This window comes from Ursus americanus, chromosome 12 (assembly GCF_024610735.1).
Source record: "Ursus americanus isolate L20-20 chromosome 12, mUrsAme1.1.p, whole genome shotgun sequence".
Classification (NCBI taxonomy): Eukaryota; Metazoa; Chordata; class Mammalia; order Carnivora; family Ursidae; genus Ursus; species Ursus americanus.
In genome coordinates, this window is record NC_142138.1 from 461,717 (window position 1) to 476,675 (window position 14,959).

Genomic DNA, 14,959 nt, shown 5'->3' on the forward strand with positions numbered 1-14,959 from the left:
CTAACTGCAGAGTTGGCATAATTAATAATTAGATCTAAAGTCACCTTTATGTACAGTCCCAGAAAACAGAAGGGCCTTAGACTGTTTTACCTACTCCTGAGTTAACAGGTATTTCATAACTCAGCCCCACACTGTTATTACACTTCGTTTACACAGTCTCAGGCAATGCTTCATAGCTTTACCCACATGTCAAGCCACTTTCCTCACCACTACTTCTTCCACTCTTACTTTCTGGGTTCAATTATCTTCTTCCAGATATCTATTTTCAGTCATTATTGTAGCATCTATGTTAGTAACTACGTGTATCGTTTGTCTGGAAACGTCTTGATTTTACATTCTTCTGAAATAACAATGTAGCGAGGTATAAAACTGTAGGTGGACAACAATTTTCTTCTCAGTGCTTGGAAGGCACTATTCTATTATCTTTTGGCTTGTACTGCCACTGTCTGGAACTGTGCTGCCAGCCCACCTGTGACTACTTGTTCAGATCTTTCCTTTGGACTTCCGTCATATCGTGACGTTTCAAGCTATGTATTTGTCTTATTACGCATTCTGGAAAATTCTGTTATTATCTTCTTGGATATCTCTATTCTCTATTCCTTCCAATTAATCTTTCTGAAGTTCATGTTCAGCATATATTGGACCTTCTAATACTATTCTCCTGTCTCTTCTCTTTAATATTTTCCATCTCCTTATCTCTCTGCACTGCATTCTGGGCAAAGTCCTTACACATGTCTTTCAGTTAATTCTTTATGTAAATCCTGGTTTCTTATATACTTGCCCATTAATTTGTTCTTTTAATCATTAAGTTTCATTTCTAGATGTTTGCTTTTTTTCAAATATTTTTAGAAATAGGGTTTTGTACTTCTCTCAATTTTTAAAATCCTTCTTTTCATTCTTTAATCATTTTTAAATACTTAATTTATAATCTCTATCTGGTGTTTCTATTATCTGAAAGCCCTTGGGTTATAGCCTTACTGTTTGTTGGGTCTACCAATGTCCCATCATGTTGGATTTATTTCAAGAGTTTTTGAGGGCTCTGGAATTCTGAAATGAACACTCATCTTCAGTGTGCTTCACTTTTGGGACTTCTATGACATTGGGTTGAAAGCAACTAAACCGTCTAGAGAGACTTCGGGTTTGCCTCTGCAGGCACTCAGAAATATCTCCATATAGCTCTGAAGTTCTCAGACAACACAGGCACTATATCTGTACCATGAACTTGCATGGGCCAAGACAGCTTTATCAGAGAAAGTGACTCTATCTTCACCCCTCCGTAGACCCCAGGCACAGTCTTTCCACGAAGGAGTAACCAGCTGAAGGGCCTGATCTGGTTGTCCGTGTGGCAGTCTCAGGCCCGTTTTCCTGCCTTGCATGCGGCTAAGTGCTCACCTATCCTACCCTGGCTGTTAAAAGACAAAGATCCTTAGAAAGTAAGACTGGCAACACCCCTTAAGGCATTTACAGGTGCACAACATACACTTAACACTGGTTCTCCTTCTTCATTCTGGCCTCTGGAGAGTTTTCTAACTTTCTGGTAGCTCGGCAAAGCACGTAAAAAAGTATTTGTTGGTCTCCCTCCCCCGCCAGCCCACCATTTTGCTATATTCTGTAGTGAAAGGGTTTTTAAGTTGCCCAGTACACTACATTCTGGGAATCACATAGTGCTCTTAGGGTTTAATTTAGACTTTACTAGCAGCATAGGCAACTCTAATTCAGCCCCCTTTACCTCATTACAGAACTCAGCTGCGAGCAGACTGAGTGCTTCATGCCTTAGGAAACAAGCAAAAATGGATACAGGTGTTACATCCCTCTTCCACCACTTACTAGCCATGTGATCTTGGGCAAGTTCTTTATTCGAACGTATTGTTTGCTTAATTATTAAATGGAAATCGGAACTCTTGCTTCAGAAAGTTAACTGTGGTTATTAAATGAGATGGTGTATATCAACTCCAAACATGCTACAGACATTCAGAAAATAGTCTTCCTTTCTCTGTTTAGCATATGGACCTTGGGGAATTCCAAGATCTAGGATGAGAACAGCTCCTTCAGATTTATATTATATTTTATATGTTTTACTGATAAACACATTTTAACTTCTTAACAACCCAGTGAGACAGAACCCTACTCACAGATGAAGACAAAAGGATACTGCTTATTGTTGGCAGAGCTGGGACCCAAACCCCAGGAATCCTGACTTTAGTGAAATTTCCTCCAGGGACAGTTGCTGCTTCCTAAGGTACTAAAAAATCCTCCCTCTGAACTAGTACTGAGAAGGCATCCTCAGGCCATAAATATAAAGTAGACATCAGGGACTTAGTAAATGAAAGAATGTAAGCATTTGACCTTAAGCAAGTGGTGATATCTGAAGGACACCATACCTTGTGGAAAATCCTGATGGGAGCCATCTCTGCTCCATTTAGTGTCTTCAAAAGGAACATGGGCCAAGAGGAGGCATTCAGCCGAAATCCTGCAGCAAACATAATGGACAACAGATAAAAAATATGTTTCAAAAGGGAGTGGTGATATCAAGTTTTCCCTTAGGAATCCAGCTACTCCTGCCACAACCTATGCTGTGATAGTTACAGAATCACAGACTGTTAGGAAAGGACTTAAAGGTTAAATAGAAGAAATGCCTCATTAGACAGCCGAGGAAATGAGGCACAGGAGAGGGAATGTAACTTGCCCAAGGTAATGTTGCAGAGTAAGCAGTGGAACAGAGTCCCCAGCCAACTTTTCTGACTCTATGACAAGTATTATAAAATATATATTATAATGTCTAAAAAGCTTTCCTTGAAAAGTACAAAATAGATGTGAGATAGGATTAACCGATACTTGGAAATGATCTAGACAGTAGAGTGTGAAAGGGGAGACAGGATAATCTCTTAAGAAGAAACCAAATATGTCAACTGATACACCCAATATACAAGTAAATCTTTTTGGTTTATTTCAATATAAACTAACTCACTGTTTCTCTGTCTCACTTTCTCTTCCTTTCTCACACATACACACATACAGACATACACACACACACACAGAGTACAAAACACTTTCTGATACTCATTTTTACTTAAACAATTAAGGATCAGACAATGATGAAGACGGAAGGGATAATCCTATCCCAAAATACACATTTTCCAGAAAAGTAAAAAGAAGCCTAGAGAGATTAATTGTCCACTGTTGTTCAGCAAGTAAAAGCAGTAAGAACGTACCATTTAATTAATAAATTGTAAAAATAAGATTGTTATCGTAGGTAGGTCTTCCAATTACAGCACTGAATGCTTCTTTCTACTTGGCTTCAACTCTCTATCCTGAGGTACTCAAAACCAGTGCTTTTTGATAGTCTCTCCATCCACCTCAGCTTTCCCATTCCTGACAAAACAACGGACAGGCTGCATCAAAGCTGCAGGGCTGGAAATAACAACTATTATTACTGAGGACTTTACTGCGGACGCGACACTGTGCCGATTGCTTTCCACAGACCATCTACTCCTCCTCCAGACAACGCAGGGAGGTAGCTACCACCTCCATTCCATAGATGAGAAGAGAGGTATAAAGTAAACTTAAGATTTCGAAGTGAGCAAATGAGAAAGACAGAATTGAAACCCAGGCCATTGGACCCTTCAGTCCACACTGTGGACTATGCTAAACTATCAATGTGTAGGTAAAATGAAAAAGGAAGAATCAGCTCTGGGGATTAAGTATTAATTAATAACTACAATTACGGGGGAAGACATGAAAAGAGAGAAGAAAATGGAAATAAGAGAGTTACCACCCCATATGATAGAAACTTTTTGTCTCAAAGCTGGCTAGGCTAATCCGAGCTCCCCAAGGTCAGGAGAGGTCCTGGGGCAGCTCACTATGCCAACAATAGTGACAGTGATGCACGTTCCTGTCACTTCATCTAAAACTGCTACTGTTTACTTTTTTGCTTGCCTAGTCTTTTTTCCTTCTGAAAAATTCTATGTGATTTGGTGGGGGTGTCTATTGCATGACTGTACCAACCTGGCCATGGAACAGAAAATAATGCCATTTGCAGGCATCAGACTCCCCCCACCAAGAGTGTGTATGTATGTCCCAAGTTGGGTCAACTGTTTTCTGACGTGATAGGCATGTTGAAGGAGGGTTCTTCTTTCCCTGAGATCATGGCTAGGATGTCTGTAGGTCTGGCACTGCCCTGGAGGACATAACTGAGAACGAAGCCAAGGTGGAGCAAGAGATGGGGAGCCCTGAGAGCGTTTAAAACCCTGCGTCCAAATGCCTTAACTTCTTGTCGTACAGAGTCCGTAATTCCTGCTCCCTCCTTTCCCTCCTCTGACTTGGTTTGAGTTTTTGCACTCACAGCCAAAGGAGTCTAGACTACCGCTTTACCTTTGATTAGGGTAAAAAAAAAAAAATTAAATTTCTTCAGAAATTCAGGCCTGGTCTGTGTGTGAGGAAAACAACGCTCCTTAGGTCAGGCAAGGGCTGATGCAAGTCAAACCTAGAGCAGATGTGCCGTGAATTGTTCACTACACCTCCGGGCAAGGTGAGGCAAGACACAACTGTTCTAGGGAAATGCTTGCTACACCTTGATAAAAGAGAGGGGCAGGAGGAACGACTGCACGATCAGGACACTCAGATTCATGTCCTCGGTTCCCAACAAGCGCCCTGCCACGCAATCACCAATTCCATTTTTTTAGGAATGGGTTACTCTGGAGCTTCTATCTCACCCAGAACTTGAAGAGATAAAAAAAAAAAAAAAAAAAAAAAGTCCTCTGAGCTCTGGGAACACTTATAATAATAATAATATAATAGCTAATTCGTATTGACTGCTTATTATGTATTAAATACTTCACATGCAATTTCTTTCCAGATATCTGAAATAATACCATGACGTATGCACTATTATTATCCTTGGTTTGCAGAAGAAGAAATGGAAACTCAAGACAAACATCTTGTCCAGGGTAGTAAGTGATGAAGACTGCAGTACATGACGGTCTCCCTCCAGCCCTCCCGGTTCTGAACGATTCTGTGTCACTACCTCCTAGCAAGTTCCTTCAAGAGCAGCAGGGCAACACAGAAAGGTTACCAACCCAAGGAATTACTGAGGTACATTATTCCCCAACCCCCGAGGCGATATGGGACCCCCCCTCCAAATTCAAATGCATCCATAGTCTGTCTTGGGCAGTCATCACAGACAGCATTTTAACACAGAAAGGGCCCTCAGAGACCATATAGTACAAAGATTTTATGGTGCAGATTATAGAACTGAAGTCCAAACAGGCTAAGAAACTTATTTGGGGTCCCATAAGTTGCTCTTGTAGAATCAGGCTGGAGCCCCAAGGCTCTTCAACTGGCTCCCTTTCACTATACCATGCTGCCTTCCAAAGAAAACATTTATCCTGCACATAACGATGTGCTAGGCTCTGTGTGCTACGCACTCTTTAATCACTACTACAACTCTGTGAATTAGATACGAGAAAGTAGCACTGGTTCAGGAACCAGGCTGCACCGATTCAAATCTAGCACTGCCACTTACCTGATGTGTAACTTACGGCAAATTACGGAAACTCTCTCTGGCTTTAGTTTCTTTCACAATAAAGTGGGATAAAAATGGTAACTACCTCAATGGGTTGTTCTAAGGATTAAAATAGGTTAAGACATGTGAAAGACTTAAAACGCAGCCTGGTATATAACAAGTGTTAGATAAATGTTGGCCATTACAGACGAGAAGACTGAGCTTAGGAGAAATGAAGTAAAATATCCAACGTTACTATGCTAGTAAATAGCAGAGGCAGGATTTAAGCCCAATTCCTCTGTCTCCAGAACCTTCATTATCAATCAGCACGTTAATGTCTTCAAATATTTCATCACTTAGCCCTACCATACTGTTTTTACTGTAAAAGGGGTTTAGGTCATAAATTTGTATAAGAGGGAAGAGAAGAAGAATAAAAATAGTAATCTGAGGATCTCCTTGAAATAAACAATGGCCTGGGGTGCTTGTGAGGAAAAGAACAGGTGGATCAGAAATCTCAACCTCTGAAAGTGGGAGCACCTCAGTGCTTGGCCACTCATTCTTTTCTTCTTGGCCTCCAGTCTCCTCCTGGAATACAGGACTGCCAATTTATATCCCCAGCTCAAACCTCTGCCCTGAGTTTCATGCTCGTATTTCCAACTGCCTTGTTCTGTAAGTCTCCATGGATGCTAAGAGGTCTCAAAATGAGTAAGTTTCAAGCAGAACTCCGAATTCGCTGCCCGCCCCCAACTTGCTCCTCTCTCCAGTCACCTCAGCTCACTTAATGGCACCAGTTATTTAAACCCAGGTGGCTCAGACTCACCTCTGATCCCTCCCTTCCTAGAACCCCTCAAATACAATTAGTCAGCAAGGCTTGACAGCACGTGGATCTTCAAACCGTTTCTCGCCATGCAAGAGATCTCACCCGCCAATGACCACTCCTGAGCTAAGGCACAGCCGCATTCTGCCTAGAATGCTCCAAGAGCCTTCTAGCTGGACTCTCTGCCTCTACTTTTGCTTCCCTACTGTCTGTTCTCCACGTAACAGCCAGAATGATATGTTTGTGCTTTTTAAAAAATATAAATCAGATCACATCACTGTCATGCACATCCCACAACACAAAATAAATCTACGGTCTTCAGGTATGTTGACAAGGCCTACATGGTCTGGAACTTGCTTACTTCTCATAACTCATCTCCTGTCACTCCTCTGCCCCCCATTCACTGGTCTTGCTGTTTCTCAAACACACCAAGCTGTGTCCTTCTGCCTCAAACATGCTTCACTTTCTCAAATCTTTGTTAGTTCTTTGCTGAAATATCATCTCCTCAGAGGGCATTCCTAGACCATCTTACCAGCTTCCTAAATCCTGCTCCCTTTTACTTGTCCTTAGCCCTTATCATTGTCTGAATTTTCTTTCTTTTTTCTTTGTAATGTGTATGTCTTTTCCAACTAGAATATAAACTCCATGAGAGTTTTTACTGAACAAAGGAAAAATCTCCACTTAGTAAACAGGTACCAAGAATTGATGGATACTTTACCATGTTATTCCATTTAATACTCACAAAAACCAGGTGTGGCAGTTTATGAATGATCTGGCAGGTGAGGCAACTGACATTCAAGGTTAAAAGTCAAGGAAGAGCAACTCACCATTGGCCACATAACTAAACTTGTAAGTGGCTGAGCTAATATGACAAAGCCAGGTCTCTTTAATTCTAAACCCGGGCATGCTGCAAGTGTTCTGTGCTTACCTAGGATTTCTTTTAAAAAATATTTATAAAGAATCAGTTATAAGGAGCTTCCAGATATTCCCAAGACAATGGGACTACTGAATAAGTTAGGATCCAGCTGTTTCAACTAACCTTGACCTGAGGAAGTTCTGGACTTCGATGCCCATCAGCAGGTCTAAGCGTTAATCAAAGTTCATGCCCTCTGGTGGCGAGTAACAGAACAGCACTTGCACCAGAAACCGCGTGGTTGTGGGCTCCATTCCAAACCCTCTCCATTGTCCCATCTAATAATCCCAAGCTTTGTGAAGTTATTAGACTCTGGCTGTCAAGATGATTCCCAACTCATTCTCTTCTCCCAGGGAAGCTTTACATACATGTACATCTACAAATTCATGCACAGAAATATGCCACTAACTCACTGTACAACCCTAGACAACTTACTTCCCTTTCCTTGTTTCTGTATTTGTCAGATGACACTGAACTAAAAGCTGTGCTTCCAAACTGAGGTTGAGTGGACTATCTCAATTTTACCCCACGCATCAAAGAAAGGAGAAGTGAAACTTGCAGAGAGGTGCTGAACACACTGTCTTCCCTGAGGAAGAAGTGAATATCCAGCCTGACTATTTGGGAAGACTGGATTCCTTTTAGTTCTGACAGGACCCTAAGCCCATATTGCTGTTATGCTGCCACACACACTCTCAAACACAAGTTAATTCAGGCTGATTTAACTGGGGGTGGGGGTTGTGACTAATCTTGACGTAGGTATATGTATACGTGGGTCTGGCAGGGTCCTTGCTGTAGAGAAGAGCGAGTTTAGTGAATATTTTTAAGACACCATGATTAAAGTAACTTCTAAATTTTTGGGTTAACCACCCCCAGAGGTTCTTATAAAGAGTTCAAATTCTCTGATCACAAAATGAGATGTGTATCTTTTTAAAACCCCCTTTCTACTGACAGGCCCTGGAGGCTACTTAGCAAGTAGAAGACTGATCAGGGACAGGAATATATGAAGCGTCCTTTCAAGTCAAGGTACCACATACACCCCAGAGCATGTGACCAAGGTTGCTGACTAGGCACTTTGTACTGGGATCCGGATCACTGACTAGTGGCCTCACAAGAAGCCAGCTTCTGTTTTAGACCAGGGACTCTCAGACGTGGACACTGGAATCCCCTGAGGGAGGACTGATGACTACACTGGTCCCACCCAGAATCAGAAATTCTGATTTAGGGGCGCCTGGGTGGCACAGCGGTTAAGCGTCTGCCTTCGGCTCAGGGCGTGATCCCGGCGATCTGGGATCGAGCCCCACATCAGGCTCCTCCGCTATGAGCCTGCTTCTTCTTCTCCCACTCCCACTGCTTGTGTTCCCTCTCTCGCTGGCTGTCTCTATCTCTGTCAAATAAATAAATAAAATATTTAAATAAAAAAAAAAAAAAGAAATTCTGATTTAACTGATCTGAGGTAAGGCCTAAATACTGAAATTTTTAAGAGCTCTCTGGGTGATTCTAACTGGCAGCCAAGTTTGAGAACTAGTGATCCAAACAGTCTTGTCTAGAAGAAATAATCACAGTCTTGAGTAGTAGAACAGGTCAGTAAATAAAACAAGGGAGTGTGAGGAAAAGGCTGGCAGCATTGAATTGACAATGTCACTGAGGATCATTCTACCTTTCCACCTTCTCCCCTGGAGGACTCTGCAAGGGAGTATGAATGTTCCCTTTGTGAACAGAAAACACACACATACACACAGAAATCATACAAGAAGAACGCTCTTCTAGAGCAATGTTTCCCAAATATAGACCAATTTCGTTAGAGTCTCGGGAGAGTCATTTCACCATGCAGAATCCCAAGCCCCATTACCTAGAGATTCTGATTCAGCAACTCTGGGGAGAGGTCCAGAGGAGGCCTGGGGAACATGAACACACACACATATATATGTATAATTATATACATAACTTATTTAAACTTATTTTGAAAAATCTTAAACCTAGAGAAAAGTAGCAAAAACAGTAAATGAACAACTATGTACCCTTCACCTAGATTCAACAACTAGTAACATTTCACCATATTTGCTTTCCATCTATCTACACACATTTTTTCATCTGAACTGTGAGAAAGAGACACAGTGACATTTCACCCCTAAATACATCAGTACATTTGTCCTCAGAACAAGGATATTCTCCTTTAAAACTGTAATACTGTCATACCCAAGAAATTTAATTAAAAATATCCTCAATTGTCCCCAAAATGTCCTTTATAGCTGTTTAATTTTTTAAATACAGGAACGGATCGAGAATTACATATTGCATTTGGTTGTCATGCTCCTTTAGTCTCCTTTAATCTAGAACAGTCCTGTTGCCTTTTGTTTGTTTTTCATGAAACTGATACTTTTGAAGAGTGTGGGCTAGCTGTTAATAGAATATCTCACAACTTGGATTTCTTTCTGATTGCTCCCTTATGATTACATTCATACTAAACAGTTTTGACAAAAATACAAGTGATGCTGGATACTTCTCTTTTCATTACTTTAAGAAGCACATAAAGTTTTTCTAATTATTGATGATACTAAATTTGATCACTTGTTAAGGAGTGGCTAACAGATTTCTTCATTATAATTTCCCTTTGTAATTAATAGGTAACCAGTGAGGAAAAACACTGAGATTATGTGAATATCCTATTCTCCGATAAGCTTTTTTACCCAATGGTTTTATAGCCATTGATTATCCCTGCCTGAATCAATTGAAATGGTGGTTGCAAAATGGTAATTTTCTAGCATTCTTTCTCTATTTATTAGCTGGCATTCTGTAATTAGACCTTTCCCTGCACTCTACAATTTTTTTTTTGTACACTACAGACCCATGGATGCCAATACCATTGTTCTTTTGTTTTCATTATTCTGATATTCATATTGCTCCAATTTTGGCTGGTCAGAGCCCCTTCAAGCTGGCTCCTGTGTCCTTCTGATATGTCCCCATCATTCTTTGAGAATTATTTTCTTTCTGGCATAATAGAATGTTCCAAATTCACGTTACATTTTCTCTTTTGCTTAACATTGAGATCAACCATTTCTCCAAGGAGCCATGAGTCCCTCTAGTGAAAAGTGGGATTTAGAAACCACACTGCTACTGAGGTGTCATTACTTCTAGACCTTTTCAATGAATAAAGCTTATGTAATTATAGTACAAGTATATATAAAATTATATACATTTTTTTAAGTGAAGAGTTCATATAGACACCTCCAATTCAAATTCTACACCACAGGGTTCTTCACCTTCCCCTGTCCCACATTTACTCTTTTGCTCTATCTTCAATGCATGCAAAATAGCTTCAGATAATTAAGGGAAACCCACTAAGATTAAGAAAACATCAGAATTTATTTGACGTTCCATTTTTTCTTTGAAATATGTCCCATTAAGGGTATACCGTGAAGGTTCTGGGCTCAGGTTATTTGAATTTTTTCAATGTTGTTATGATATCTATTTGATACACAGTTTAATTTGTTCCCGTTTGTCATCAATTTTAGCTTACGATTTGTTCTTTTTTTCTGGTTTAATTTTATTTTTTGAGTAAAATATTTACATAACACAAAAGTTAAGAGAATATAAGAGTATTCACAGAGAAGTCTTACTCTCATTTGCTATACTTTCTACCCTATTCCCCGACACTCCCAATAGGTGAACTTTTCATTATTTTCTGGTTTAACATTTCTGTATTTCTTCTTATAAAACTAAGTATGTAAGATATGTAATTTCGTGTATAAAATGTGCATGTGTGTGTAAATATATTTCCCTTTCTCTTTCTCAAAAGTAAGTGGCATTAAGCACATTCACACTGTTGTGCAACCATCACCACCACCATCCCTCTCCAGAACTTCATCTTCCCCAACTGAACTCTGTACCCAATAAACAATAATTTGCCATTCCTCCCTCCCTACCAGCTTTTAGCAACCACCGTTCTATTTTCTGTCTCTACGAGTTTACCTAAATGAGGTATCTTGTATAAGTGGGATCATATAGTGTTTGTCCTTTTGTGACTGGCTTATTTCAACTTAGCGTAATGTCTTCAAGAGTCATCTACACTGTAACGTGGGTCGGTTTCCATAATACCCCATTGTATGCATATGCTACATTTTGTTTAGCCATTCTTCCACTGACAGACATTTGGGTTTCTTCCACCTTTCGGCTGTTGTGAATAATGCTTCTAAACACAGGTATACAAATATCTGCTTGAGTCCCTGCTTTTAATTGTTTTGTCTATATACCCAGAAGTGGAAATGCTAAATCATAATGGTAATTCTACTTGTCATTTTTTGAAGAAACGCCAGATTGCCTTGCATAGTGGCTGCACCATTTTATATCCTCATTAATAGCACAAAGATTCCAATTTCTCCACATCCTCCCCATACTTGTTTTTTTTTTTTTTTAAAGATTTTATTTATTTATTTGACAGAGATAGAGACAGCCAGCGAGAGAGGGAACACAAGCAGGGGGAGTGGGAGAGGAAGAAGCAGGCTCATCGCGGAGGAGCCTGATGTGGGGCTCGATCCCATAACGCCGGGATCACGCCCTGAGCCGAAGGCAGACGCTTAACCGCTGCCACCCAGGCGCCCCCCATACTTGTTTTCTATTTGATAAAAGCCATCCTAATGGATGTGAAATAGTATCTCAGTGTGGTTTTGATTTCTATTTTCCTAATGATTAGTGATGTTGAGCATCTTTTCATGTGCTTATTGGCCATTTAGAGAAATGTCTATTCAAGTTCTTTACTTTTTTTGGGGGGGTGCTGCTTGGGTCATTTGCTCATTTTTAAATCAGGTTGTTTGTTTGTTTTTAGGTTGTTTTTTATTGTTGTTGATTTGAAGGAATTTTTAAAAATATTGTGGACATTAACTTCTTATCAGATGCAAGATTTGCAAATATTTTCTCCCATCCTGTGGGTTCCCTTTTCACACTGTTGATATTGTCCATTGATGAACAAAAGTTTTAAACGTGATGCAGTCCAATTTAACTATTTTCTCTTTTTGTTGCCTGTGCTTTTGGTGTCATTTCTAAGAAATCATTGTCAATTCCAAGGTCATGAATCTTTTCCCTATATTTTCTCCTACTAGTTTTACAGTTATAGCTCCTACATTTAGGACTATTATCCAGTTGGAGATAATTTTGTATATAGTGTGGAGGTAAGGTCCAGCTTCATTCTTTTGTGTGTGCATATCCAGTTGGCCCTCACCAGTTGTCGAGAATCCACTGAACTACCTTGGTACTGCTGTTGAAAATCAATGGAGCATAAACGTATGAGTTTATTTCTGGACTCTCAAACCTAATCCACTGATCTATGTCTATCTTTATACCATTACCACATGTCTTGAGTATTGCTGCTTTGTAATAAGTTGTGAAATCAGAAAATGTGAGTCCTAGGTAGAATGCTAATTTTTGTCAAAGGTCAGATGACTTTCTTCCTTAGCTATCGTAATATGGTGAATTTCACTAATGATTTTTCTAAAGTTAAATCTTCTTTTCATTCCCAGAAAAAAACCCACTACTTTGCTTTGACAAAATATTGTTTTAAATATGTTGAATTCTAATTCCTAATATTTTAAGATTTTTATAACAATATTCATACATGAAATTGTATGTACTTGTGTAATTTAAATCAGGCTTAGGTATCAAAATTCTACCTGCTTCATAAAAAGAACCTGCACGTTTTCCTACTTTTCTATGATCTAGAACTGCACTGTCCAGTAGAGTAGCCAGCAGCCACATAGGCTTTTTATTTTTTACTTTTATGTTTTGTTTTGTTTTTTTCACAGATCTGCCCGTTTTTTTTTTTTTTTTATGTTATGTTAGTCACCATACAGTACATCATTAGTTTTTGATGTAGTGTTCTGTGATTCATTGTTTGCATATAACACCCAAGTGCTCCATGCAATATGTGCCCTCCTTACTACCCATCACCGGGCTAACCCATCCCCCCAACCCCCTCCCCTCTAAAACCCTCAGTGGGCCATATGCACCCCAATGTTCATAGCAGCAATGTCCACAATAGCCAAACTGTGGAAGGAGCCAAGATGCCCTTCAACAGACGAAAGGATAAAGATGTGGTCCATATATACAATGGAATATTACTCAGCCATCAGAAAGGATGATTACACAACATTTGCATCAACATGGATGGAACTGGAGGGGATTATGCTAAGTGAAATAAGTCAAGCAGAGAAAGACAATTATCATATGGTTTCACTTATCTGTGGAACATAAGGAATAGCAGGGAGGACATCAGGAGAAGGAAGGGAAAAATGAAGGGGGTTGGAATCAGAGGAGGACACATAGGCTTTTTAACTTTCAATTACAATTAAGCAAAATTAAAAATGTAGGTCTTGGGGCGCCTGGGTGGCACAGCGGTTAAGCGTCTGCCTTCGGCTCAGGGCGTGATCCTGGCATTATGGGATCGAGCCCCACATCAGGCTCCTCCGCTGGAGCCTGCTTCTTCCTCTCCCACTCCCCCTGCTTGTGTTCCCTCTCTCGCTGGCTGTCTCTACCTCTGTCAAATAAATAAATAAAGTCTTTAAAAAAAAAATTTAGGTCTTTAGTTACAGTAGCCACATTTCAAGTGCTCCATAGCCACAAGGGGCTGGTGACTACCACACTGGACAGCACAGATGCAAAACATTTCCATCATCACAGAAAGTTCTTTTGGGTATCACTGACTTACAACAACTTAAGTAGAAGGAGAAAATCTGGTTTTTAAGGTTTTGTAGGATTCCTGTTAAATAACCTACACATAGTGCTTTTCTGTAGGTGCAATTTTTTGAAAACTTTTATGTTTTCTATGTATCTGTTTAAATATTATAATGCTATTGGGGTTAATTTTGACAAATAGTATTTTTTTATTTCACCTCGCTTTTCTATTTTATTTACATAGAGTTATTTCCTCCCTTTGTCATCTCTACGTTTGTGTATCTGTGCTTATTCCTTTTTTTCTTTCATAGGCTAACTAGTGGTTTGTGTATTTTGTGTATTTTTTCCCCAAAAGACGAGTATTTTGATTTATTGCTTTTTTTCTACCTCATTAACTTCTGTTTTATCTTTATTTTTCTTCTTCCTTTTTATTTTCTTTATATTGTGACTCTTTAGTCTCTAGTCTTTTGAATTGGGAATTTAAATCCTTATTTTTATCCTTTCATTTTTATTGATGTCAGGTAGTTAAGGCTATCAATTTTCTTCCAACCACTGTTTTAATTAATCTCAAAATTCTGATACGTGATGTTTATTGTCATTACTCTTTAGGAATTCTGCAATTTTGGTTTATATTTCCCTTTTCAAACAAGAGTTGTTTAGAGTTTTAGATTTCGATTTAGATCTCCAGGAACAGCTAAATGTTTTCACCATTTAGCAGGGTATAGAGTTTGATACGTATACACATACATGATCTACCTTATTCATTCCATTTTTTTTGGCACCAAATTACTTTATTTCAAGGAATGGTACAAATGAAAGAAATAGATGTTTTGGTACAACTTACAGGAAAGTCTTTAATACCTTTACTTTTTGTCCTCTTGGCCTGCCTTGCCTTGAGAGGTGTGTTAAATTTATTAGTGTGTCTGTCTCTATCTCCTTGCACCTATAATAATTTCTGTTTTGTGAAGACAGATGCTTTGTAACTTGGCTCTGAAATGTTTTTAACTATTACACTTTCATTACGACTTGTGTCACCATTAAGCATTATAAAATAAAGTGGCTTCTT

At 39.4% G+C, this 14,959-nt stretch overlaps 1 protein-coding gene across 12 annotated transcripts in view; it reads right to left on the reverse strand.

Annotated features, from left to right (window-relative positions):
* The window catches only part of SCMH1 (Scm polycomb group protein homolog 1), a 176,580-nt gene that overhangs the window by 82,069 nt on the left and 79,552 nt on the right, over nucleotides 1–14,959 (reverse strand). For 11 of the 12 annotated variants that reach the window (XM_087865779.1, XM_045799852.2, XM_045799849.2 and 8 more), the window contains one exon: nucleotides 2,382–2,470. In XM_087865779.1, the coding sequence (XP_087721905.1) occupies nucleotides 2,382–2,470 (89 nt within the window). Of the gene's footprint in view, nucleotides 1–2,381; nucleotides 2,471–9,079; nucleotides 9,126–14,959 lie in introns of all 12 variants that reach the window. The other variant, XM_087865778.1, reaches the window with a different exon arrangement.